This window comes from Eublepharis macularius, chromosome 12 (assembly GCF_028583425.1).
Source record: "Eublepharis macularius isolate TG4126 chromosome 12, MPM_Emac_v1.0, whole genome shotgun sequence".
In the NCBI taxonomy this organism is placed as follows: domain Eukaryota; kingdom Metazoa; phylum Chordata; class Lepidosauria; order Squamata; family Eublepharidae; genus Eublepharis; species Eublepharis macularius.
This window is the reverse complement of record NC_072801.1, coordinates 21895905-21923398: the sequence shown is the minus strand read 5'-3', so window position 1 is coordinate 21923398 and position 27494 is coordinate 21895905. Positions and strand designations below refer to the sequence as shown.

Sequence of the window (27494 nt, the reverse complement as noted above, 5' to 3'; positions counted from 1 at the left end):
GGCATTCGGTTGTAGGGGAAAACACAGGCTGCCAGGAGAGACGGGAATCCTTTGCAGCTACGGTTAGCACTTCTCAACCTTAACAGGTATAGAGTGCTCCAACAACAACGCGTTCCATGCATTTGTATGTGTAAAATTCAGTTGGGCTGATAATTTGACTGGTGACGTTCTTTGTCAAAACAGCAATTAAGCATTTAAAAGAACTGCAGTGGGGGGGACAGACTTATGCTAATGACAAAAACTCAATTTAGCTAACTGTTATGAAATGAAAATTAAAATTCTGAACGACTGTAATCAATTGCTATTTATAGCACACGCAGAGTATTTTGGCAAGTATGAGTACGTCTAAAATGGGATGCAATATGCAGGTATCACAGCATGCATTCCGTTCCCCTTAGCAGAACAGATGTAATATCTGGAGGTGTTGACGTGCGGATACATTCAAAGAAACCTTGAGGGGGAAATGGACTGTTATTTCACCTCCCCTCCCAAAATCTAAATTAGCTTTAAAAGATGGATGGCATGTTATTAAGGTCATGAGTGGCACAAAATTATGAACCAGTAAGCTGAAAAAAGGTGATTAATTGCTATAATTACCTATAGACATAGTTAACAAGGTCTAAGAACTGGGCATTTAATTCAAGGTCCTCTGGAAAACGTTTTTCAATGTAGGTCATCATTTTTACTAACAAAATGGACTTCTCTCGAAGGGTAGGTGTCTGAAAAGAGGTAAAAGAGAGAACATAAATTAGCTTTCCCATCTGGCCTCTCACAGCTCACAATGAAAGCAAAAGTTTAACTCACACATACATATGCATGTGTATGCATGCGCACACATGTATGTTTGCACATTTCTAACTGTTCTAACATGCAGCTGTAGACCAATTACCAGGTTAGCATAACATTTAACTTCTCACAACAAATACAGAAATTCACCAGTGATATATCTAACACATCTGCAGATGCCCACAAACATTGAAGTACAATGCAAAGTTCGAAACAGAACGTATGTCAGAAACACAGCAAGTGATGTGCATTAATGCAGAATAATCAATTCGAGGATGATGATGATAACAACAACAATAACAATAACAACATTCGATTTATATACCGTCCTTCAGGATGACTTAACACTCACTCAGAGTGGTTTACAAAGTACGTTATTATTATCTCCACAACAAAACACCCTGTGAGGTGGGTGGGGCTGAGAGAGCTCTGAGAGAGCTGTGACTGACCCAAGGTCACCCAGCTGGCTTCAGGCAGAGGAGTAAGGAATCAAACCCAGCTCTCCAGATTAGAGTGCTGCGCCATTTAGGTGGCTTGCTAAATCACTGTAGAAGACGAGTGTGCGCCATGTATGTCTATGTACATATATGTGCATTCGTTCCTATTGACATACTCAAAATATAGTGTGGTTGGAGCAAGACACACCTCTCTTTCAGGTAGACAAATGCATGCCAAGTCTTTGAGGCCCTGTCTCTTGCCAATCTCACTAGAGGTATATCCACTGCAGAGAGCAAAGCCAAGAGTGAAAACTGATCGCTTCCATTCTACCTCTCAAAGATATAAATGGCGGCAGAGTGGTTAACCAGGCCTTCAGATTTCCACCCACCTTTAACAAATGCTCTATTTGTGTATTGTTTCAGGTAGCCAAGGATGGTAATTGGCTGCTGGTTGATGGAGTGGCCAAGATTTTTTTTTCTCCTTATCCCAGTTGGGATAAACCCTGGTTGGGATTCTGGCAACAACTGGGGCTTGGACAGTATTATGCTTCAGATTCCCCCCCCCCCTTTTTCTTTTCCTTTGCTGATGCAACTGGTGCTTTTTACCACTGCACAGAGATTCTTGCTGGAGAAACTAATCAGGCACACAAAAAGTCAAACCCATGAAGGGGTTTTTGGTCTCCCCCAAAGATGTACCGGGACATTCTCTCTTGTTCACAATAGTAAATCCTTTAGATTACCTGGCTGGCAGCCGAGGGAGAGTTGTTTTTCACCCATTCTTCCACTATTCTCACCACCGCCCGAAGAATTTTGGCATCGTTCGATTTTTCAATGAGAGAAGTCAGGATGGCTTGAATGAAGTTCTTTCTCATCTCCATGCTCATCACAGCAAGACGTGTTTTCACAAGTTCCAAACTCAGCATGACCAACTCACTCGTGCCAGCTGTGGACAGAGTCAGAACAGGATTCCGTGCATGATGAGATAAGCGCACAGGTGGCGAAAGCATTCCAGGCAAGACAGAACAGTCGATTCTTCCCTGGCAACCAAGGGTGGCTTCTTTCAAGTGAATCCACAAAGCACCCCCCCATGCAGACAGCTTTAGGAAAGAACTTTTAAATAAAAGCTGCAGAGCACAGAAGCAATGTGTATGGAAGAGAAAAAGCACTATAAGAACATGGCCTCAACGGCATAATCAATGCCCGCGTATTTCAGTATTTCTGAACATAAAAAGACAAATCTAACATTGAGGCTTGGATGAGAAATGAAGACCAGCTAACATTTAGTTTTCTAGTTCTTGTTTTGAACTCTAGCCTGCCTTATCCTGAAATTACCAAGGTTAAGAAAGACTTGAACCCTGTTCTGGTTTCAAAATCAGCATGCCTAGGTGCCCCAGGGCACTGTGGCAAAATAAATTGAATCAGCAGCCCACTAAAGCTTTGTCCCAGTGATATTTCTAACGTGTGCCTGCCTAATTCTAAGGGTGCAAAATATAAAATATAAACTTTAGCAAAGAACACAGTGGCATGCTGATCTTTACCAGCCAAAAGATGTAACAGATGAAAGTCATATGAGCAATGAGGACCCGTGCTCAATAAATAAGGGCAGTATAAATTTGGCTCTTATAGATGAATACAAGCCACAACTAAATATAAAATGAGGGAAAGTTTCAATTACATCTCTACTATAAGGGCAGAGTCTCTGGGGACGGCTAATACCCTTGCAGCGACTGACTGACTGACTGACAGACAGACAGCTCTGAGAGTGGTAAAGCATTTACTCTAGCCAAGAAAAAAAGTTGACGAAAAATTGGGACTGTTAATTAAAGTAAAATAACTCAGCAAAACAGGAAGAAGAGAGGCTGAGAAACCCCATCAAATGGAAGAACGTTTCCTAGCATCTAAATTAATAGTCTCCTGTTTTGTTGTCCTAATGATTCCAAAATTTTATCTCTAACAATTGAAATAGCAAAAGAAGGAAAAGATTAAATCCAAAACTTGACAACCTGTCCTCCATTAATTTATCCCAAGATGAAGTTCATTTGGCTGCTATTACAAAGTTCTTTTTCCAATCTGGGTGTCAATTTATTCTGATAGTACTGGAGGTCTACCGAACAAAAATATTCTTTTTTTACTTTATAGAGCTCCTATTTGGATTTCGGCAGCTCAGGCTAAGCTAAGTCAGGGCAGGTTTCCTTTTTTGCATCTTTTGCTTGCCCTAAATGCATTTCAAATTCCAATTTATTGCTGGAATCAGGCTGCAGCCAATTTTCCTTTTTGGCCTGAGTAGTAGCAATAAAATTTAAATTCTTTTTGCCAGACTATGAGTCGTTACCAGAGCTTTTAAAAAGGACCCAGTTTGATTCCCATAAATCATCTTGGGATAAATTAATGGAAGCCTTGAACCAAAAGGGTACACAACCCCAAGTTAGACAAAGGCACAATGCCGAGTATAAAGAGTAACAAGATGCCAAGCAACGGTAGCCTTCCAACACAACTAACTTTCAAATCAAGCCTACATATAGTTCCCCTACTCTGTCCTCCACCCAGATTGCTCGCCCCACTATGTGTGCTACTAGATGTCACATGAAAAACCCTTGGGTTCCAACTCCATGTTTTCCCTTGCAATGGGAGGCGGGGAGACTTGCAGAGCCAAATTGCTGGGGGAAAGGGGCATACGTAATCCCTCCATTGCCTCCCATTCAATTTTGAACAAGGATGTGAGCTCAACCGGGAGAAACATCTTGGGTGAGGGTAATTGCAAGAATCTGTGGGCACGGGAAGGGATTTAACTCCCCTCGCTTTTCTACCCCAAACTGAACACCGAGGACTGCACAATCTAGTCTCCAATTTCTCAGTATCTTGGTAAAAAGCTCAGAGTTTGGAACCATTTTGTTTGCCAAGGCTAACATTTAGTTCTACTTTTAGTTCAGAAGACGACCAATTTCCCCACTCCCAAGTTCAGCACTACAGACTCTCCATCTCAATATTGTTGCCCATGAATGTCTGAACTCTGGAACAAGATTTCTCAGTTTTGAACCTAGGCCAGGAGACGCACTGTGATGCTCAAGCAAGTCCAAGCCCTTACGTCGAGGAACACAATGCCTCTCCCATGCAACTCAACCTCAGCACCCCGGTTGCCAGCGATGCACATTACCTGTGTTCGCTTCTGCTGTCCCTGCTTGTGCCTGCTGGTTTAAGTGCTCCCGCACCATCTTCTGTAGAGATCGCATGAAGACTGAAATCAGTCGGTCTATGTAACTAGGATTGTTACTGCATGCAGACTTCAAAATCATTAAAGTACCTGAAAATGGACCGAAAAGTACATTACTGGCGGTAACTCAACTGGGCTCGACTCCGTGTTCCATCACAAAACTTTGACGGGTGGCCTTGGGCCAGGCGCTTTCGCTCAGCCTAACTAGCCTTGCAAGGTTGCAGTCACTAAGCACAATGATTTATTTATTTATTTATTCTGACTTATACCCCGCCCTCCCCACGAATGGGCTCAGGGCGGCTCACATCATGATCACACAGAGACACTCATGAACTCATGAAGCTGCCTCATACTGAATCAGCCCTTTGGCCCATCAAGGTCAGAACTCCCGACTCGGACTGGCAGCAGCACTCCAGGATCTCAGGCAGAGGTCTTTCGCATCACCTACTGCTTGGTCCTTTTAACTGGAGATGCCGGGGATTGAACTTGGGACCTTCTGCATTCAAAGGAGAGGCTCTTCCGCTGAGCCACAGACCCACTGGGCTGCAAGTTCCTGTCTCTAGCCAATAGGAGGGTTCAGACAAGCCCAGTTGTGGTTCTCTCCTTTCCTTGACTCCATGCCAAACAGAACCTTCCCAAGTTCCATATTATCACCGCCCACTTCCAGCCTTCTGGCTCTCTCACACAGCATGGACACCCTTCTCCTCCAACCACATGTAACCCACACTGGAAGGGAGGGGAGGCACAGTTGCTCCCAACGCTACCCATACACTCCACCCCTTCTCATTTCCCCTGGCTTCCCCAACCTTCTTTCAGTTCTTCTTCTAACTCATCTCCCCTACCCCCTCCCACCATGGCTTAGTAAGCTACATATTCCCCAAGAGCCCAAAACTGCAGCATTCTGAAAGACTAAACAGTTTGCAACACGTTCCACAGCCACTGGTCTGGAAGCAGGAAAAGAGAATGGGCTCGACTCGCCACCCAAAAGGGCTGACTGCTGTGCTTGTGCCGTAGCTCCTGCCCTTACGTTCACAGCTGCATCAGCAACTAATCCCCAAAGGTCTTGTTCTCAAGTGTAACTCAGCAATTCTGTGTATGCCCCTCTGTTTCTGGAGGCCAAGGGAATCAATAACATGCTCCATTCATTTTTCTGCAGACCCTTCCCAGCTCCCATCTACCTGCTTCTGAAAAAGACACTTGATATTTATTTTGCATCCTTTAAGAAAGCCTACACCTGCCTTCTCTTTTAAAAACAGGAGGAAAAAATGTTGCGTCCTAGGTGCTGGAGAAAACGGGCCATTCTAACCTTGGGAATGTTCTGGACAATGATAAGAAGTATCTTTCTCGCTTAGTGCGTTCTATAGCCAAACCTGACACCTGACAAATAGGCAATTCCCAAAGTGAAATTACATCTGTCTACACAGATCGTGGGTTAGGATAGTGAAGGACATTTGCCATTTAAAAAAGCAGGCCTGCCAAAAAAACTAGGTCAGTTGCAAGGCCCGCTTTATTGACAGAAGTAATTCAGGGAGCGGGGGGGAGGGGGGACCAGCCTGCCGAGCTGTTTCCATAGCTATTACACATCCTCGCTATCCAATTCAAGCGATTAGACAGGATCCAGAAAGAAACATGCTCTTTGCTTGATAATTTTTTTTTAAAGTTGATATGTGAACCAAGAGGAGAGCTTACTGCACCATACTGTAACAGAACAGTTCAGGAAAGCACTTTATAAAGGTAAAGGGACTGTGGATCATTCCACTGCGTAAAGGACATGTTATTCGTTTGCGACATGTATCACTCTGTGGTCGTTCCACTGTTTTCTACTGATGTAATACCATTTTTCTTCATTATATCCACACCTACTATGCTATGTTCACTTGAATTTTGGTCATCCTAGTCCTCGTACATGGTTCATTCGACATCTCCTTGTACTGACTGTCTTAATCGTACACTGTGCTAATTAGATGTCTCTTTGCACGGACTTAATTATTTACCGTGCGTAATCCGCTTTGAGTTTCTGGACGACAGGTGGACTCCTGAAGGAGGACTAGAACAGGTTTAAAATCATTTGGGGACAGGTCTGCTTGGGTATCCTTTTAAGTGTGAAACTTAAATCAAGAACCAAATTTCATCAAGGTGGCACATACAGCTATGCAAAAACACAGGAACTACAATTGAAAAAACAAAAAAGCTCTGCAATCTTATTAAAATGTGGATTGATTAAGACTGAAAAGGCAAATTCTTTTTCAACTAGCAGGACAAAAGAGGGGGTGCCCTGGGAAAGGTCAATAACCAACCTTCTATGCCCGGCCTCCTTTCCCCCAACACTTGACCACTCTGTTTCCAGTTCATTCTCTTCGGAGATCTCTTCTCAGCTCCCCTTGCTCCTCCTAGCCTTCCCTGAGCCTTTCCCTGCCCACCCAGCCCTTCTGAGACATTAGCACATTTCAGCCAATCAGCACCAGAAGCTTTGTCATTACCACCACGGCTAGAAAAAAATTCCCTTCCAATGCAGAAGTTTTAACAGAATGGCTTGTGGGATTAGCTCAGTGTGGAAGAGTTATGTACTGGACTGCAAACACAACCTTCGAAACACAGGCTGATGGCATGATGTTTCCCCAGGGCAGCATGTAGCAACAATTGGGGTTTCCTCTAACAAGAATCACAATGACAAACTAGGTGGTCTCTGTCCATAGTTATGCCAGAGAAGAGAAACTTACCAAAAAGTTGGGAAGGGTTTGCATTGGTCGCTTTTTCATAATTAGTCAGTCCTTCGTAAATAACCTTCCCAACAGCGGCATACAGACACTCCAGTTCTTCATACTTGGAGGCCACACTTGAAGTGCCTACACCAGAGTTAACAAGAAAAAAAAAACAGTTGTTGTCTTTTGTTTAAGCCAGTGTCTTTTACTGGGATATGGCAGTGCTAGACTCTTATCACAACATTCGTTGTTTTGTTTCTGTAGGAGGTGAAGGATTGCATCTATGTTTCCTGCTTCTACCACTTCTCATCTCTGAAGATCTGTCAACGAAGCTTTGTTTAGAGTACACTGATAGACTGGCACCCAGAAGTGGCATGGCTTTTTTAGCAGTTGCCCCAACGTAGAGCAATCCCCTTCCTCTAAGGGCTTGCTTTTCTTCTCCAATTTCCTTATTCTGGAGGAAGGTGAAGGCTTTCCTGTATTGTCAGGTTTTCAGTGGTGGAGTCTAAGCAGTGCAAGAAATATTATTGCTGTTTTAGGATAACTTTTTAGTTTCTCTCTTATAGAGGTAACTGTTGATTCTTTGTTTTGCTCACAACTTTGAGAACTTTTCAGTTGAAAAACAGCATAACAGCACTGTAAATTAAATCGGTATGCTGGGGGCCAGGATCCCACTGCAAGGGTGTTTTTTCCCCTCCTATTCTAAAATTTATTTGCAACAACTTGCTCTTCCCATTTCCTTCCATGCTACCGAAGGTCTGCCTTCACACCCAATTTCCCTTTCTTGTCTTATTAAAACAGCAATGTTCAACAACTGAAAAACTGCACCTTCAAAGCAGAAAAAATGGTAATTGCAAAAGATATTAAATTTATGACATGCATTCCTTGAGCCAAAGTAATAACTTCCACAGGTTATTAAGTTTTTATGCCACTGGATAATGATGTATTCCTCATGATTACTTATTTCAACTTTTTCTTTTAATTGGGGTTGAAAGTGCAAGTTTTTTTTAAAAAAAATAACAGATCATAAAAAACAGAACCAATGAGAGGATTGCCTCGTTAGAGATGTTCCTTCCCTAGGATCACAACTTGTGCAAGGATAACGGGAAAAAATGGAGACCCCCCCAAATGTAAACACACACGTACTTGGTTCTGTAGGGAAGTTACTCATTAAGCGAGACAAGAGGCTGTGGACGGCTCGCAGAACCTTGGTATTTCCGCAAGTCATGCAGGATGCAATCCCCCGCTGCAGAGGCTTGAAACTACTTAGGATTGCCGTGGATTGGAGGACGGTCAGAAGGAAACTGAGAACCTCCAGCCCAGTACAAATGTTGGCAAAGTTGGCCTGGTTAGGTTGTTCCTGGAATAAAAGACGGCAGGGGGAGAAAAGAGTCTTAGAAAACAACCAACTCGCACGTTCGCAAACACAAAAGCCACAAACAAAGCAATTTCAGGATTTCATGTTAGGCTTTTAGCTACTGCACCAACTACATCGTATTCCACCGTACCCCGGGGTCATTCTGTAGAAAAAGAGCTGGAGGAACTCATTAGCATAACTCATTAGCAAATGCCACGCCCCTTGCCAACGCCGGAAGTGTGTCATTAGCGTAACTGATTTGCATGTGCCATGCCCCTTGCCATCACCGGAAGTGTGTTATTGGCATAACTGATTTGCATATGCCACACCCCCTGACATCACCTATCCTGGTTGTTTTTGACCCAATCCTGGCCATTCAGGGCTGAAACTGGGCCCAAAATGGCAAAAAGGGGCTGAAAATGGCCAAAAAGAGGCCCAAAATGGTCAGGATCGGGCCACTGCTGAGTGGGAGAGTGATCCACCACCCATCAGAGGCCCGATCCGGGCCGTTTCAGCCCCAATCCAGGCGGAAACGGGCCCAAAATGGCCGAGTCATGTGGGCGGGGCCACCTGACATGTGACCTCTTTGGGGAACTGCCGGAACTGCATTCCTGCGCATTCCCCCTCGAAATGAGCCCTGACTGTACCACTATCTAGATTTGATGCCACTGAACTGCTACACATATTGATCCACTGGGGTAAAGAAGAGTGTCTTTCCTCAGCACATTCACATTCTGAGTTCTGTCCCCCATGCCCACAGTCAAATTCCCCAAATTTTGCAGGGGGGGAGGGAATGGCTTTGTACTTAAAAAAAAAACTAAGTTCAATGTAACCTCCATCAACACCCCTCCACTTAAAAAAAACCCCTTCACTGAAACAAATCAATGGAGCGTGGGTGGCAAAGAGCAAGTAGCCAGGAAATAACCAGGGCAAGGAGGTGAGGGAGAAGGGAGCAGTCCACTAGAAGGGGAGAAGACCAAGGCAGAGATATTTATTTATTTTTATTTACATTATTTATTTATTTATAGTCTGCCTTTCTCACCGAGGCTCAAGGTGGATTACAAAGTGTGGGTTAGTACAGTCAATTTCAAGGACATTTCAATAAACAATGTAATAGGATATATAAATGCAACTTTGCAAACATTTAAAACCGGCAGACATCCAATAAAGAGGAAATCCTGAAAAAGAGTAAAAGCAATTCTAAGACTGACACATTAAGCAACATAGAACTACCCAGTAGGATCGTACACAAAGCAAGAGATAGCACACAGTAGCATACAGTAGCAAAGTCTATGGTCCCTATCCTTCTACTGATGCATAGCTCTGAGACCACTTCCTTACAGTACAGCCCTCCCCATCTGAGTAAAAAAGCCCCTCTGAATAATTCAGTTTTGCATAGTTTGCAGAAAGCCGGGAGAGTGGGAGCTTTCCCGGCCTGTTCAAGGACTCCGTTCCATAAGGTGGGCACCATCACAGAGAATGCACATGGATGGGCAGCTGTTGATTTTGCCCATGTGCAAGGTAGCACCTGCAGGAGGCCCTGTTCAGATGAGTGAAGCTGCAGTAGTGGAACATACAAAGAGAGGCAGTCCAATAGATATGAAGGTCCAAGGCTATGAAGGGCTTTGTAGGTGACAGCCAATACTTTGAACTGAGCCTGATAACTGATATGTAATCGGTGGAGTGACTGCAGAATGGGAGTAATATTCATTCTTCTCCTAGCTCCTGATAATAACTGAGCTGCAGCATTCTGCATCAAGTCTCTGAGCTTAGAGGGGAGACCTATGTACAATGCATTACAGTAGTTAAGACTCAGTGTTACCACAGCATGGATCCAGGTGGCCAGATCAGCCGTGTCAAGGTAGGGGGCCATCTTCCAGGCTAGAATGAGGCTGTGGAAAGCATTTTTATCACCTGCCTTAACTTGCTCTTCTAGCAGTAGCCCTGGATCCAGCATAAACCCCAGGGTCTTGAGTCTGCAAAGGTCAGACAAACTCCATCGAAAGTGAGGAGTACAATCCTTCAAGGTTATCTGCCTTCTCGATAAGCATCACTTCCTTCTTGTCTGGGCTGAATTTCAATTTGTTGGCTTTCAGCCATTTGCCCATAGCTGTTAGGCAGCAACCCAAGATTTCTACTGCATCCAAAGTCTTGAAGGACATTGTGCTTCCTACATTTCATGGGGTCCAACTGACCCTTGCTGACTCAGTTAAGAGCCTAAAGGTTATGCTGAATCCCAGCATCACTGTTGGAGAACGTTAATGCAGCTGCAAAAAAAAGCTTTCTTCCATCTTAACTTAGTCTGTAAGATGACTCCCATCTTGACTTGGCTGATCTGGCCACCTGGATCTATGCCACAGTGACCTCAAGACTAGACTACTGCGGTGTATTCTACTTGGGCCTGCACTTGAAGCCAACTCAGAGGCTTCTGTTAGAATAGAATACCATAACTCAGTTCTCTTGGGAGCCAGGTGTAGTGGGCATAGTATGCTCATTCTGCATTCACTCCACTGGCTACCAAGCTTTCACTGGGTTCAATTCAAATGTCATCCCATACAAATGTCATCCCATACAAAGGCCTTCATGGCCTTGGTCCCTCACATCTACATGACTACCTCTGCATGGATGTGACAGCCTTGCTCATCTAAACAAAGCCTTCTGAAGGCATCACCCTGCAAATGGGCAAGATCAATAGCTGCCCACACTCTGCCCACATTCTCTGCTGTGGCTCCCAGCTTGGGGAATGGCCTGTTTGAGGACAGGAAAGTTCCTGGAACTTCTGTCATTTCATAAAAGAGAATTGTTCTGGAGGGCATTTTTATAATAGTAAAGCAAGGTTATTAGTAATTGGATGGGAGACCTCCAATGAAGACTAGGGCTGCAGAGGCAGGCAATGGCAAACCACCTCTGTTAGTCCCCACCAGCAGTCACTATAAGTCAACTTTGGCCTTAGAGAAGGACACAAAGGGCAGAAGATGTCCTTAGGGATGGCTTGCCTGCAGCCAACTTTTAGAAACTTCAAAACCCACTTCTAAATCTCAGTTCACAGGTTGGGTGACACTGTCCCAGTCCTATTTAACCTGTTTATTACATATATCATGCAATGTTTTTTTTTAATATTGTACTGATGTATGCATTATGTCCACATACAATCTATACTTCATGTATATATACATATAGCATAAATTTAACTATCCATACATCTGATACAGACTTGTTTTCACCCTTTTCTCCCCCCCCCCAAAAGAGGAATGACCACAAGAATCATCTACTTTATATCTTTAACCATGAGCACACTCTCTGGAGTTTCGTTAATATAATTTGGTTGGTCTCTCCTCCTCTTACCCATCTTATATATCTAGACCATTTCTTCTTTATCATTAACGTTTTATTTTCTCATGTCTTATCCTGTTTTAGTATTGATAGAATGTCTGATTGGATCCATTCATATAAATACCAATTCCATCTTTCCAAAGTCCATTTAGAGGCATCTTTCCATCCATACGCTATTACAGCATGGGCAGCTATAATCGTGGCTTTTAACAAGTGCTGTCTGTTTTCCTGTACTTTCTTATTCCCCCAGATGCCCATAAATAGGATCTCCCCATTTAAATTTATCTCAGCATCGCAAAGCTTCTTCACCTTTCCCAATATCATTTGCCAGAAGACTGTTACTTTAGAGCATTCCCACCACAAGTGAGCATAGTCGCCTTTTATTCTATTGCAATGCCAACATTCCGATTTCATTCCCTTGATCATATAGGATAATTGGGAGGGAGTCCTATACCGTTTGAATATTACTTTCATCTCCAGTTCTTTAAATTTTTCCATTTTTATTACCCTTATATCTTTCATTAATTTATCTATCTTCTGATCTGTTAATTTTAACTCTTTCTCCCATTTAGATTTTATCAACCTGATCATATATTCTCTATATGATATATAGAGAATATTCATATATTCATTAAGTTATATAATTTTCTTGCTATACCCTTCTTATTGACATCCTTTATACTATATAATTTTTCAAATGGGTTGTCTTCCCATATTTACTATTTTGCTATATCTCCTATGTTTCATAAAATTATATAGACCCATAATCTTTAACCAAGGTTGGTTTCCCACTCTCTCCAATACTTCCTGCGTTGGAATCAAATTTCCTTGTGAATCACAAAAATCTTTTATTCTGTATAAACCCTTCTGCTTTAATTCCTCCCAAAAATCCGTTCCAAAATTTTTAAATGCTTCATTTAAGGATTCAATAGGGTCATATATCATGCTATGTGACTACATTGTTGTGTATTGTGTAATCCACCTTGAGTCTCAGTGACAAACACAATAACTCAAGTATATAAAGCAAAATAAAATAACATTTTGCAACAATTCCTTGCTATGTCTATTCAGAAGCTAAGAAACCTGACAGCTCTGAATTAAGGACGTTTAAGACTTCCTCATTGAACGTTCTTTTTTTTTTTAACATCTGTATGTCTCAACTCTGTGTTTCTGTCCAAAGTCATTTTCAATTTATGGGGGTGGGGAAAGCTCCTTTTCATTAAAGCAGAAGAGTACTATCTTGTTTGGCTCCCAGAGTCCGGGGGTGTTTTTCTTTTGCTGCACAGCTCAGGAGCCCTCTTGACAACCGCTAGAATAATAGATTTGCATTCAATTATTCAGAGCGAGGATGGAAGGCCAAAGATAATTCTTACAACGCAATGTAATATCATTTCATTTGTGAGGAAGAAGGCAGCGCGCACAGCCACTTGCTAAGTAATTCTGCTTGATCTTCCCCGCGCGGGTAACATTTGTTACCAAGCACGGAATTTTAATGGGCGCGCTTTCTCATTGAATTATGGAGCAATCCAAGGGCAACGGGGGAAAGCAGCAGATGGGGGGGGGGTCAGGGGTGTGGCTAACGCAGAAACTGAAGGGGAAAACCCACAACAGCCGTAATAACCTGATATGATTTTTTTTTTTACAGGTTAACTATTAGCTCAGCTGGTAAAGCAGAGGAGCAGTTGAACTCGGGGGATGTGGCTGAAGAACAAATCACGGCCAGAAGAGGAAAGGTCTGCGAATATAGATGCATTCTGCCACAAAAATTGGTATCTTTGCAATGAGAATCGAAGGAAAAACCAGCTTTCGAAATCCAAAAGAAAATGCAACCGAGCAAGATGAACCCAGCTGGAGCAGGCTGAATGCAAGATCCATCTAGTTCAGCCTCCTGTCTCCCGCTGCAACCAATCAGATGCCACAGGGAATCCTATGCAAGTAGGGAGCGGAGGCCAAAGGCAAACCCCCCACCCCCGCCCCCGGGAACTGTTATTCTGATGTCATCTACCTCTGGTGTTCTGAAGGACTCGGATATATCAACTCATATGCTCAAGTGATGAGATATACCACAGGCCCTGCCAAGGTTGCCTTTCAAGCATCAACAGCCATTTTTTCCACACTTACAGGCGAGGAAAATGGTAGCTACTTTCTCCTGAAATACTCCACCAGGGCAGAAGTGCCTGCCTTCCTGTCCCTGGGGGAAGAAGCAAGCCAATCCGAGGAAAACAGGAGGGTCCTTATAACCAAGTGGGAAAGAAACCAAGAAAGTTGGAAGGAAATGCCCCAAAGATCGCTTGAGGTCAGGAACCACCAGCAAGATTGAAAGCCCTTTAGAGTATCCTTCTCAACAGCTCTGGTCGCACGCCAAAGAGTATCCCACCCCACTAACTTCCAATGTGGGATATATAGGTAATTTTATGCATTTTCTCCAAGGCTAGGGTGAATCCATACTGCATTTCTGCCACAAAGTCACCAGGCTTAGAGTAATCCCACCCTGCATCCACAGAGAAGCACGGTCAACAACGGTTGTTCTTTCTGGCCAAAAGCTCAGGCTGGGTAGTGGAATTTTTTTAAAATATGCATTTATGGGAATCCCCCCAAAGTACCCACCTGTAGCATAGAACTATTCACTAGATGAAAAGTGGTAAGGTGGGTTCTCCTCTCTGGAGTCAAACCAACAGTCACGCAAAACATCAGCTAATAACAGTCAAGACTATTTGGGCAGCTACCACTCCGCCTCCGAACAAAATGAGCCCCCTAGCTAATATCCTACGGCAGAGGTCTTCATGTTCAAAGCTTCACTCACTTTTCAAAGACAAAAAACAAACCTCACAGCCCCTTAAAGGCAATGGCCGATCTGCGTGAGTTCAGGAAAACATGCTATGAACCCCATCTATAGCTGGGAGGCTACATTTTGCAAGATAAGCAGCCGCCCCAAGTATTTATTTCTAACCTTAAGAGACACGCATAGCAGAAGGCTGTAAGCTATGCAAGCCTATTAAATGAATAGAATAAATATCCCAGACTGCTGCTTATACTGCAGAAACAGGGAAATTAGCAGGCAGCGTTTCAAGGCAGTTGCGCATGCAAGTAGCAACGGTTAACGGTCCTTTTGGACCCAAAAAAGATGCATTTCTGCTACAGACAGAGGTTTTAAGAGATAAGTTTCCCCCTTCCCTTCCACTGCCCCGCAGCTGCCCCAATTTCCAGCCACCTCTGCACACATCGCACATATGCTGTGGCTGCCAAGCACCCCCACTGACCCCCACAAATGCTCTGAGTGTGTCAGAGGACTTGGGATAGGGGAGGGTGTCTTTTCTTGTACTCTGGCCTTTGAAGGGAGCTATTCATGTTGCTTTAGCGGGCTCCAAAGTTTAACTGCACAGCATGACAAGCTCCTCTAGGTATAAGTTACTTGGCTCCACTTTCCATAGCAGCCATTCTGTGGTTGTGCCTACCACTCTGTGTCCAAATTCCACATGTACCCACAGGCTCAAAAGACTGGGGACCCCTTAGTAGACAATACAGAGTTTGACAGACCAAGACAGCTTCATGATTATTACAATGGTAATAACAGCACGACTGACTGGCCATGTGAGTAAGGAATCTGGGACCTCCTCACGGCCTCATCACACACTTCTCTGGAAACTCTTAAAAATGTTAATGTCTGCATTAAATAGCATCCACGTTCATCACAAAAAGACCGGTGGGCCCATTCATTTCCAATTCTCAGCAGTTGACTTTTTAGCCTAATCCTGATGTCAAGAACAAGGACAAGCGTAATTATTTGAGACTGCAAATCAATTCCTGTTAAGCAAGTGTTTTCCAAGTCATGACACCACATTAAATTGCCAATTAAAAGAAGCGAACATGAAAATTCCAAGTTCCCTGCCGTCAAAGCCTCGTTGCAGACCTCTGCACATACGCAAGGATCTTCACCTTTTTGAAATGAATCAATACATTTGGGTGTGAACGTGACAACTTACAAGGCACCTGGGACTGTTTATGAAGCATTTGATTATATCGTATCTTATGGATCCTTAAGCATTGTTCAAGGCTGCAACATCGCTTACCACAGTCATCAGAAGCTTATCAAACCACTGCAGTTTGAGTTCGGATTTGGGCCACATGTCTGGCCGTAAAGCTGTCTTCAAAAGGTTAACGCAGCGGCGGGAGAGCAGTTCGCCAGGAGAGCCGGCCGTGTTGGAGTTGTCATTTACCTGGCAACGAACCGGAATAATTACCAAGCGGGCAAACATTTATCATCATAATCTTTCAGAAGTCGTTAATATTTTAATGCCGCCATACCTCCCTGTGCAAACAAGAACGTTTGTTACGCCTTCCCTGAAAAGAACTCAGAGAAAGCAATTAGGGCATGCTACAGGAGGGTGGAAGGAAACTAGAGCAAGAGGGGTCCCCAAAGAAGAAGAAGAAGAGCTGTATCTGGAGGGGAACAATTCCAGCATCCAGCAAGAAGGAAAAGAGTGACCTTTCCTTAAGGTCACTTCATAACATCCCTCCAGCAAACTCTAATGCTAGCCATGCCCAAACTTTTAAAGCTGTGCTTTCCCTTGCAGGTATTTATCTTCTAACACACACTCCCGGAGCACACTAGCTGTTCCTCTCCCACCGCAAGAGTCCCAGATAGTCCCAAATCCCATCTCCCCAACCATTATCCCTCCCACGTAAACACTCCTCCCACCACTTTCCCCAGTCTAACCATTTTCGAGCCACCCTTGTAGCCTCCCCTACTGTCATGTGCATACCGGGGCAAATGCGTGTAACTATCTCCCTAACCTGTAATACCATCAGTATCTATGCCCTTAACCTCTAATACCAAAGCTAAGCCCCTGCCTCTAATAACATAACTATGCCACTGCCGTTAATACTGTAATTGCCCATAATCATGCCTGAATGCTGTTCGCAAAAATCCTTAAGGATAAGAGGGAATTTGGTCCTTAGCATCAGATTTTTCTCCCCCTGTATCTACCCCGGGCCGTCTAAAACACTGCAGATCTCTTTTGTGGTGGGGCAGCAAGGTTGACTTTCAGATACTAACGAAGCCTTACCACATTCGTCCCAGAGGCACACAGTACCTGGCAAGCAATTCTAATGAGGAAGTTGATAACCGTATCTGTGTGTTGTTTGTCGATCGGCTTCGAGAGAAGCGCGTCGGCCCCTGGCAGCGACTGGCTGCGTCCAAACACCTGAAAGCACATTGAACATCAAAATGGATTATCAAGCATCTGTTTCAGTGTTTTAAAAAAATGCCCATGACAGGGAACACTTAACACAATTTGCTCTTTAAAAGCCAAAGATTCTTACCGCGCTTATTGTTCCCGTAGCAGTTCTGAACCGCTTCACTTCTTGGCCCGAATCAACAGATAAGCCCCTCTTGATGCCCGAGGAGGAAGAACTTGTTCCTTCCCCGCCTGCACTCTGATCCGTATCTGAATCCGGCTAGAAAACAAAGCATGCGCAAATGCACACGGGCAAACAAAAAAAGTCCAAGAGGATGGAATTTAACCCACGTTTATGCAGAAACACCGAGAACATTACATGTCGGACAATCTGCTTCATACCTGCTGATCTTTAATGCGCTGCAGTTCCCATTTGATCACCACTTCAGCTAGGTCAACAGCCAGTTTTCTCTGCTCGATGGTCACGCTGGGGGTGAAGCCCAGTCTCTGCATGGCACTCACCATGTGCTGGACCAAATGGTGTCTCACTGGAAAGTAAACCTGCGGAGGGATTATTTTCCCCAAAGGTTAGTGATACAGTACATCAGGCACACCCTTTGTGTTAACAACACTGTCTTCATGGTTTTGGTTTATGAAGTTTTGTTACTGAGAACGTTCTAAACCACTGGGGGTTGTCAGGAGAGTCATTGTGCAAAAAGAGCGTGGCAACATGAAAACTTGCCCTGTGCCCATTAAAGCACTGCTTGTGCAATCAGAAAGCAAACACAATCCATAAATCTCAGGGGCTACCTATCCACACTACAGTCACATACTCTATCGGAGTACAGTACAGTATCTTTCTTGCAATACTCCAGATGGCAAGGCATTTAGGTGCACCAACATAAAGGCACGCCTATACCGAGGAACAGTCAAATATGCACAATAGTCAGGGTGCTAGCCAGATGAAAGAATACCTACGAATTAAGTAGAGCAAAGATGTCGTGCTCTACAAATCGTGATGTTGTAGTCAGACATTTCTTAATCATGCTCATAGCTTCCTGTCTGGTGACTGAATGGAGTCAAAGGGAAGGCGAAGGAGCTGCAGTCGTTGCTGTACAAGTTTATCCCAGTTGGAAACATAAGAATCCTTTCTGATCAAACCCAGGTAAGCCCTCTTGGATGTCAGAGTATAAAATTTTGACTTTAAGGAGAAAAGCCTTCATCCAAGCCCAAGCTTCAAGAGATGATTGTTCCAATTTGGCTCGGAGGGCCACCCCTGCTACACAGTTCAGAATTCCAGAGATGGACCGTAGGAATTTAAGGAGAATTGAATCAAAGGACTCCTCTACTTTATCAATCCAGATACCAGCCCCAAATAAACTTTGCACAGCCACCTTGGTGTTGAAAAGCTTAACGGCAGCTGAAATATGTTGATCCCCAGATGAATAAAAGAAACAACAAATGATATTTGTTCCTGCTCTAGCCGGGACAAATAGACAAGCAGCTTGCACTGGCCAAGTTAATCTCTGATCAAACCAAACCTCTAGATAGTTAAAATGGGGGCTCTCCTCAATGTTATTACCATCAGTTTGCCACTTATGGGGTATGTGAGATTTTTTTGACCGAAGACAACGACCTTGTATTTTTGATAGCTGACTATCAGGCTTTCTTCTAGACAGAAAGACAAAAGCCTCTATCAAAGAGGACAGTCCTAATGATGTCCTTGATAGGAGAACTGTATCATCAGCAAAAAGCAAAATAGGAACTTTAACATTAGCAATAGATGGAGAACAACAATCTTGGGTGGAAACAGCAGAAATCATATCATTAATATATAAATTAAACAATAAAGGAGCCAGCACACACCCCTGACGCACTCTCTGCTGTAGGGAGATGACACTGGAAAGTTGTCTGTCTAACCCACAGTGGACTTGTGCAGTGGGGTTAGAATATGGAATCACAATCAAAGCCAAAAAAGGTCTCTTGTCAATAGATGTGAGTTTTAACTAGAGCCACAATTTAGCATGGGGTACAGTATCAAAAGCTGCCTTCAAATCCATGAAGGCAGCAGCAAGAATCCCGACTCTTGGTTGTGCATGTATTGAATAAGAACTGTAATGTCAAGACATGATCATCTGTACCAGCCACTCACCTCCCCAGGATTTTATTACATTTCCAGCCAGTCCACAAGTCAGTAATAAAGAGACGGGGCATAGAGCTTCCAGGCACTGATAGAAAGCTAATTGGCTAAGGGGCTGGAGAGTGAAGGACATTTGCAGGCACTGCTCTGTTTAGAGACTGCTAATTTTAGCTTACATTCATCTGGGTTAAACCATTAGCTCCTGAGTGTCTTCTCTGCTCCCTTCCCACAATGCAAGAAAGGCAAACTATGAATGCCACGAAATAAATAAATAGTTCACCTTTGTCTTGAAAAAGTACAGCAGCCCCCACTTGCATTCAAACTTTGTTCTACCCTATTCAGGTTACGAATTCAGCCGATGCCCCTCCTGCTTCCAAGAGCTGGCTCTGCTACCATTTAAGGACTTCACTAACCATCACTTGCCCTTTCTCCTCTACAAGTCTTGGGGATAACCATGACTCCACCAGGATACCTTGAAATGCTGGACGATCAAATGCAAAATGTGGACCAGCTGAGGAACCGTGTGGCCCTCTTCCACGATGATCTTCCTGGTCCAGTGAGTGAGCATCTGGTGACCGTCCTCCATGCGAGCTGGCACTGCCGGCGTCAGAATCGCCATCGCTTGCCGAACAATGGCACGGGCTTCCATGGCATGAGCCTTCAGGAGACTGTGAAACACCTGAAAAACAACATACAGGCGAGTAAAAAGCTAAGAGTTCCAGAGGAGGAGAAACCAATCCCGTTACCTACTCTAACTCCTGACCTGCCTGCAGCACTCTCTCCATTGTAATGCCTTCAACCTTCTTTGCTCCCATGAACAAAAAAAATAACCTAATCGCCGCTCTTAATACCATCCATGCCTCAAAAGTGCCTTCATTTCTGATTATTCCCCAGTGCTCCTTCCCTTCTAGTTCCCTCCCTTTTCTTGTAGGAGCTTGTGAGAGATTATATGAAGCTGCTCTACATGAATCAGACTCTTGATGTATTGTCGAAGGCTTTCACGGCCGGAGAACGATGGTTGTTGTGGGTTTTCCGGGCTGTATTGCCGTGGTCTTGGCATTGTAGTTCCTGACTGTGACACTGAGAGATCTCTGTCTTTTGGTGCTACACCTCTGAAGATGCCAGCCACAGCTGCTGGCGAAACGTCAGGAACTACAATGCCAAGACCACGGCAATACAGCCCGGAAAACCCACAACAACAATCAGACTCTTTGTCTATCAAGGTCATTGTCTACTCAGACTGGCAGCTGCTCTCCAGGTCTCAGGTAGAGATCTTTCACATCACCCACTGCCTGGTCCTTTTAACTGGAGATGCCGGGGACCTGGGACCTTCCACATGCCAAGTACGTGTGCTACTTCTGAGCTACAGCCCCTCCCCAAAGTGCAATCCTATGCATCCCGACTGGGGAACAAACCACCACTGACTTCAGAATGACTTATTTCTTAACAAGCATGGACAGCTAACACTGCTCCTCCAGCAAAAATAAAGCAGGGTCCATTGAACTCGTGATGCTGGTTTATACGGAGTCAAACCTTCAGACCTATCAAGGTCAGTCTCATCTCCTCTGACTGGCAGTGGACCTCCAGAATCTCAGGGGAAAATCGTTCACATCACCTACTTCATGATCCTTTTCAATGGAGATTGAACCTGGGACCTTCTGCATGCAAAGCAGGTGCTCCACCATCTGAGCAGATATTCTACCAACTGGCTCATGTCTGTATAATTTAAAAAGACTTCTCCAGGACTGAGCAAAGAGCTGGGATTTCTTGATCACTACAGATATTGGTTTGCCCTGAACTGGACAGCTCAGGCTAGCCCAATCTCATCAGACCTCGAAAGTTAAGCAGGGTTGGCCCTGGTTAGTACTTGGATGGGAAGCCATCAATGAAGTCTAGAGTCACTGTGTAGTGGCAGGTAATTGCAAACCATCTTCGGCCTTGTAAACCCCAACAGGGGTCACCATAAATCATCTGCAATCTGACAGCAACTTTCACACGCAAATATTTGGCTAAATCCAGACTATATTGGCAATTTCCACCGATTCCCTCTTCCAGCCGCAGACCTTCCCTTATGTAATTCCTCAGGGACTTCTGTCCTCTGAGAGCATTTCATAGAGAACTGGGAGCAGTTCATTTCAAGAACTGGAGCAGTTCATAGAGATCAGTGGGCTGCAGTGGGGCTGGGGAGAGAGGAAAGTTCCATTCTTCCAATGGAAAATTTAATCTGGATCTAACGCACTATCTTAGCACAATTCAGGTCTCCTCCTCTCCCAACTGCTAGCTTAGCAAAATTAGCTAACACTCTCTGTGCTTTCCTTGATTGTATTTTAATGTTTTACATAATCACGTTTCCCTGTATTTTCTGCAATTCATGCTCCCCTTGACCCTGCCTGGTTTCCCCACCCCCCTTACTTTTCACACCTCCTACATAAACTGTCTTCGTAGAAAGGATCCACTCATAGCATCCAAAGATGCCTTAATCTTCAACAGCATACACTGTCTTTAAAGGTACGTCTGAAGAAACAGGTTCTAATCCATGAAAGCTCATGCCAGAACACAATTTTATTTTTTTAAAAAATTGTTAATCTTCAAAAGTGCCACCGCTAGCCTCCTGAACCTCAATTCCAGAGGAGGCTTTGGATAAAAGTTTGCTATGTACAGATCAAAAAATACCTGTAAAACGATCTTCTTATGGATGGCGAACTTTGCAATGATGTGTGCCAGAATCAAATGCCCACTATATTTGCAGGCGGGATCCACACAAGCCTTGGAGAGGAGGCATGGCCAAGCAAAGGTCATGAGGCGGCGCAACTTGCTGTTCCTGTTCTTGTTGTTGTCGTGGATGTGATGTGGGGCGTGCTCCACCAGCAGCGTGGCAAACTGCAAGAGGTAAATCCGGAGCGAATCCAGCATGTCCGCTTGCTTTTCCGGATCAAGCACCTAGCCCCGTGCAAAAGGGGGGGGGGGGTTGTGAACGTGTTAATGAAGTTTGTAAGATCCCAAATGAAGCACTTTTAACCCGAGAGTGTCAGGGTCCAAAAAACGATGCAGCCTGCTGTGTATAGAAGGTGGCTTTGAATGTCTGCTTGTTCAACAGACTTCCCCGTAGATCACATGGCAAACTGCTTTTTAAATGGACAGGAGCTTTCAAAAGCAGCTTGTGACATGGGGAGGGAGGGTGGCTGTTCAGCAAAGATGGAATGTCAAAAAATCCCACTGGGACATCAATCCCTCAAATCAGATGGGACCTCCTAAACAACCGGTTAGTTGCAGCTAAAAGTGCAATTGCTGCAAGACGGAAATCACACATTCCATCAACACTGTCAAACTGGCAAAGAGTCCAGTTGCACCTTGAAGACTAACCAACTTTATTGGAGCATAAGCTTTCAAGAATCACAGTTCTCTCTGTCAGATGCATGACACGATGTCAAACTGCTATCTATAAATCTAGGACCATCTTATACTTGAAAAGATTAATGATAAAATATATCAATTTTCCAAATACAACTGGATTTTGGGAAAAATGGTTTCCCCTTTTTTTGAGTTCATTACAATCAATAGTATACAGCCTCCTAAAACACCGTATCAAGCAATCTTAAATTCATAAAAATTATCTGAACACAGACTTAACCAAAACGCAGATCTTGAACCGAACCTTGGCCCACAATACTAAATTAAGAAAACATAAAGAGATAAATATACATCTGTATTACTTTTAACTCTTAAGCTGTATTGTAAATAATAAATGAATATGCAAGTGAACAGAATACTTTTAATAAGAGTAGAAACCGATGTAAAAAGTCTATTTGTATTAATAAGTGTAGTTTAGAAAATTTAGAAAAGTTAGAAAATTTAACAAGGGTTTGTATTTTGCATCTTGAAAATAAAACATATTTACTTATATTAATTAGTGTAGTTTAGAAAATTTAGAAAAGTTAGAAAATTTAACAAGGGTTTGTATTTTGCATCTTGAAAATAAAACATATTTACTTGGGGGGGGATCACACTCGGCATGTCAAAGCACTTCGGCATGCCTAAAGGAACACTCTCCCAGCAGAGGAGGATGAGGCTGGAGAATTACTTGGTTCCTTGGACGTGCTCAGAGGACAACAACTATGATGCTAATTTGTTTAAGCCCCTCCCTTCTGGTGGGAAAATCCACACACCCCATCCAACCCTCCCCACTTGACAGTTTCAGGGCTGTTAGGAGGGCTCAGTTATTTCTGATTTTTTGGTTCTGTTGAGCAGCACAGCCTGGACAGCTGCCACCGTTCCTTGCCACAACTAAGTCAGAGCTAGGAGGGAACTGGACCCTGACAGCAGCAAATGGTTTGTCCAGCAGCTGCTGAGAAGTGCTGGCCAGCAAGGGAGTAGAAAGATGCACCCTTCCACAGTCTTCTGCACCATGCCCAAGGACAGAACATTTTGATACCAATGGGAAAAGTTAAGCACCAGCTTAAAAACACTTCCACTAGAAATCAGTGGGGTTTTTAGAAGGGCTCAGCTTTGAAGGGATAAGTCTCAGAGATGGTCAAGTCTTACAGGGGGTTCCCCAGGCTTGCCAGGCCTCCCTACAGTTTTATCATAGAGTTTCCAGTGATTCCTAGAGCTGCCCTTTGACACTTCCAGGTTGTACCCAGAAACGGCACAGCAATGTCACTGACATCACACGCATACTCCCTTGTCCCTGCCCTGCCGCCGGTTGCCAGGCTGAGCCTGGCAATGCTAGAGTTCCCCCCTCTGGGGAACTCTGGAGGGATGAGTGGAAAGAACCCCTTTACCAGCTGCACCATCTTGCTGAGGACTTGTTTCTCCTTTCCTGTTCAGGTACCTAAAGCTTAGGCATGGCTGGAGGCCATTTGGCTCGCAGCCCGTAGCACGCAGCCCAAGCCTTCGGATGAGCCAGAAAAGGAGTCCCGGACTGGCCCAAGATGCCATGTGTCATTTTGTTTTTTACTGGTTCAGGTTATAGTGTATGGGGGGCTATTCTGTTACAAGCTCTTTTGGGAAGAAAAATGGGGCGACAAAGAGTAAAATAACATTGAACGAAAAGAATCACAATTCAAAACGATACCTTTGTTATGAATACACTAGTGATGCTTTCAGGATTGTCTCCTTCTGGATTGGGGGGGCCCAGAAGTTGCTCGCCTTCCCCCTTTTCAAAGCTGTACAAGAAAGCGGGGTTGAGGATGTGCTGCAGAACCTGCCCAGCGGGGAAGACAAAATAAGGCTAAGAACAGGCAGCTGCAACTACAGCCAAGGGCCAGCGACTTAAGAAGAGAACACAATTACGGGCAGTTAGTATCGAAGAAAACTACGGATCCACTCTGGAAATTCCATTTCGCCTACATAAAAGGTTGCAGGGAAAACAGGTACGCTGATATTCTCAAATTCCAAAACCATTTGACAAATTGCTGAGTTCACCAGTTACTGCTCCTTTTTAGGCATGGTATTTTCACATAAATGGCCTTTGCAATTACCAGCTGACATTTAAAGCAAGCGAATTTTGTTGCCCAAGGAAATGAAACCTAAATACCAACCCATTCTCTGTTTCATCGATCAGCCATACCTTGGCTTTGAGCTCATCTCCAAAGTTGGGATCATTGAAGTCGACAAACCGGAAGAACAGAGCCCGTTTCTGAGCAATGGTGTAGTTTTTGGGAATCTCCTCTTCCATGTATTCCTTTAAGAAAGTCATGTTGCAGAGGAAACGGCCGGTAAAGGCTCGGAGAAGCTGGAAGAGCAATTCTATGTCACCATAATTTCTCCTGGGAAGGGAAAGAAAAACAAACAGGCGACTGTCTAGAAAAGATCACTGTAGAAGGCACATTAAATGCAGTGAGATTAAGTACGTAAACTTTCGCAGTAACTCAACACTACGAGTCCTCTGTAGTGAACACCCCTTCCTATCAACCACCAATTACAAGACAGCTCTTTCTTAAAGAGCAAGCTCAATGGCATTGCTTAAAATATGAAAAGAGACCTGCTGGATCATATCAGAGGGTCTTCCAGTTCAGCATCTTGTTTCACACAAAGGGAAGAGCCAACAAACAGGACACCGAGGCTAAAGTCGTCCGCAGTGTTGTTGGGAGGTTTACTGTCAGAGGTTTACTGTGTCTGGGATGTGGTGGTTCCCTTGAGTCACTGTGAGTAGCAGCCACTGATGGAACTCTCCTCCAGGAATCTGCGCTCACAGCTATCTCCCTATGTCCTCTGGCAGTGAATCCCACAATTTAATAACTCGTTGAGTAAAAAAGTACTTCCTTTTTGTCCATCCCAATTCTATTGCCCATCAACTCCACTGCGGTTCCCCCTCAAGTTCTACTATTATCAGAGTGGGAGAAAAAGTTGTCTCCATGCGCTTTCTCCATCCCGTGCATAATTTTATAAACCTCTACCACGTCTCCCTTTAGTCGTCTTTTTTTCTAAATTGGAAAAAACCCAGCCTCATGACCCTTTCCCTCGAAGGAAAGAGCAACATAAATCAGATTGGCAAGGTTGACATACTTGCAGTAATTCAACAAGCAGTATGCAAGGAGCTTGGGTTCCTTCCAGTTGGTGGCCGCCATGTTCTCTCTCCGATGCCTTTCCTGGAAAGCTTCACTGACCCATACGCGTCTCAGCTGGCTCACTAAGGAATGCTGGTTGGCTAGCCAACACTCATCATTCTTAACGATGATACTTATGATCTGTCCAGAGAAAAGGGTTACCTGTATGTGCGAAATACTTAAAACAGCCTAGTGTCTATTATTTACATTCATTTCAGGTTTCTTTTACAGGGATTCTTGTGGAAGGTGGTAATAACACTGTAGACAAGACAAAGAGAGGGACGAGGTTGTTTGAATATCAAAAGCAGAAGAGAACATTCCAATTCCAACATTCCAAGGGACCAACATTCCTCTTGGTCCCCTCTCTTTGGCTGATTCCGCACACGTTGGATAATGCACTTCCAATCCTCTTTATAGATCATTTGGAATGGATTTTTTTGTGTGTGGAACAAAAAATCCACCTCAAACGATTGATAAAGTGCATTGAAAGTGCATTATCCAACGTGTGCGGAATCAGCCTTTGTCTCGTCTACAGTGTCTCACTAGATGCCCCACCTTTTGGCAGAAATAAATCCTGGACTCTTGAAACCACAAAGGAAATCTGACCAAAGCAGAAGACTGAGGGGTGGGGTGGCAAGAGCAGATATAAAATAATCTTGACTTTGTGTGTGTAAAGTGACTCGACAGCACTTTATGCACACAAGGAGGAATCAGGGTACAGATCTGATAAACACCTAGTTGAAACAACGATGGACTCTCCAAGTGCAGCAGTTCTGTAGTGGGAATATTATACCTTGATAGCTTGGAACTGGAGATCGAGGCGCATCGTACTGGTGCTGGGAGAACCAGGCCTGACTGCAGCTTGGGTACCGCCAGGTAACAGCAATGTGATGAACCGGTTTGGATTTGCCGCCAGGACATCACGCAGTGGTTTCGCGTCTTTGTGCTTTAAAAAGCTCTGGGGAGGGCAAGGAACCACTATCAGGAAACTAATCCACTAAGCAACAGGCATCTTGCAACTCCATAACACAGGCACATTAACGTAATGCTCGAATACACCACATTACCCGGAGGGTGCAGGGAAATCACTAACAGAGTGGGTAAAGGCCATGGAACTGTGTCTTTCACTTGGGGTCAGTGAATGTTTTAAGACTCATGAACTTCCCCCTCCCCTCTCTGTAACTAAGGCTTACACTCTCACCAAACCTAACCATGGTTAACCCTAGACAGGGTTTGCTATTTGCCAGGATCTGAACATGGCAAGAAGAGCTCATAGAGCACCGTGATATGCTAACCAGTAACAATGAAACACAAAGAAACTGAATGTTCATTAGTGCAAGCAAAACAGCGACAGCTGCCAATACACATCAGGCACGGAGAAACAGTCAATTGAATGACAATAAAGTGCAAAGTGCAAAAATACAATTCAAAGTAACCGTGCCATCTGAACATAGCATTTGAATCTAAACCCCCCATTAGTGAAACCTGATGAAGAGTGACAAAGACTAGTAAGCATGATTAAGAGGCTAGAGGGTCATGCTACTGTATACTGTCGGTTGCTGTAACTATGCTCCTACTATGTAATTTCTGCCATGCTTAAAAAGCTTATGCTTTGTTTCAGCTCTGTTTCAGATTTCTGCTTGATTTTAGATTCCTGCAATCCAAACCCTGTTGCACTGTTTATCAGATGTTCCATCCTGTTGATCGTATTTGACTTACACTATGAAACCTGCCTTTGAGTCTTGGTGAGAAATGCAGACTATAAACAATGTAGGTAAATAAATAATAGTGCTGGCAGGAGAA

The 27494-nt window shown here is 44.0% G+C and overlaps 1 protein-coding gene across 1 annotated transcript in view; it reads right to left on the bottom strand.

Annotated features, from left to right (window-relative positions):
- The window catches only part of TRRAP (transformation/transcription domain associated protein), a 138656-nt gene that overhangs the window by 64278 nt on the left and 46884 nt on the right, over positions 1–27494 (bottom strand). Inside the window, exons 34-48 of the mRNA XM_054993020.1 lie at positions 26485–26649; positions 25651–25832; positions 24713–24911; positions 24218–24346; positions 21817–22083; positions 19616–19822; positions 17406–17564; positions 17149–17283; positions 16920–17030; positions 15897–16043; positions 8283–8496; positions 7155–7280; positions 4378–4524; positions 1964–2166; positions 598–719 (exon numbers count right to left, since the gene is read on the bottom strand). Of these exons, the coding sequence (XP_054848995.1) occupies positions 598–719; positions 1964–2166; positions 4378–4524; positions 7155–7280; positions 8283–8496; positions 15897–16043; positions 16920–17030; positions 17149–17283; positions 17406–17564; positions 19616–19822; positions 21817–22083; positions 24218–24346; positions 24713–24911; positions 25651–25832; positions 26485–26649 (2513 nt within the window). The remainder of the gene's footprint in view (positions 1–597; positions 720–1963; positions 2167–4377; positions 4525–7154; positions 7281–8282; positions 8497–15896; positions 16044–16919; positions 17031–17148; positions 17284–17405; positions 17565–19615; positions 19823–21816; positions 22084–24217; positions 24347–24712; positions 24912–25650; positions 25833–26484; positions 26650–27494) is intronic.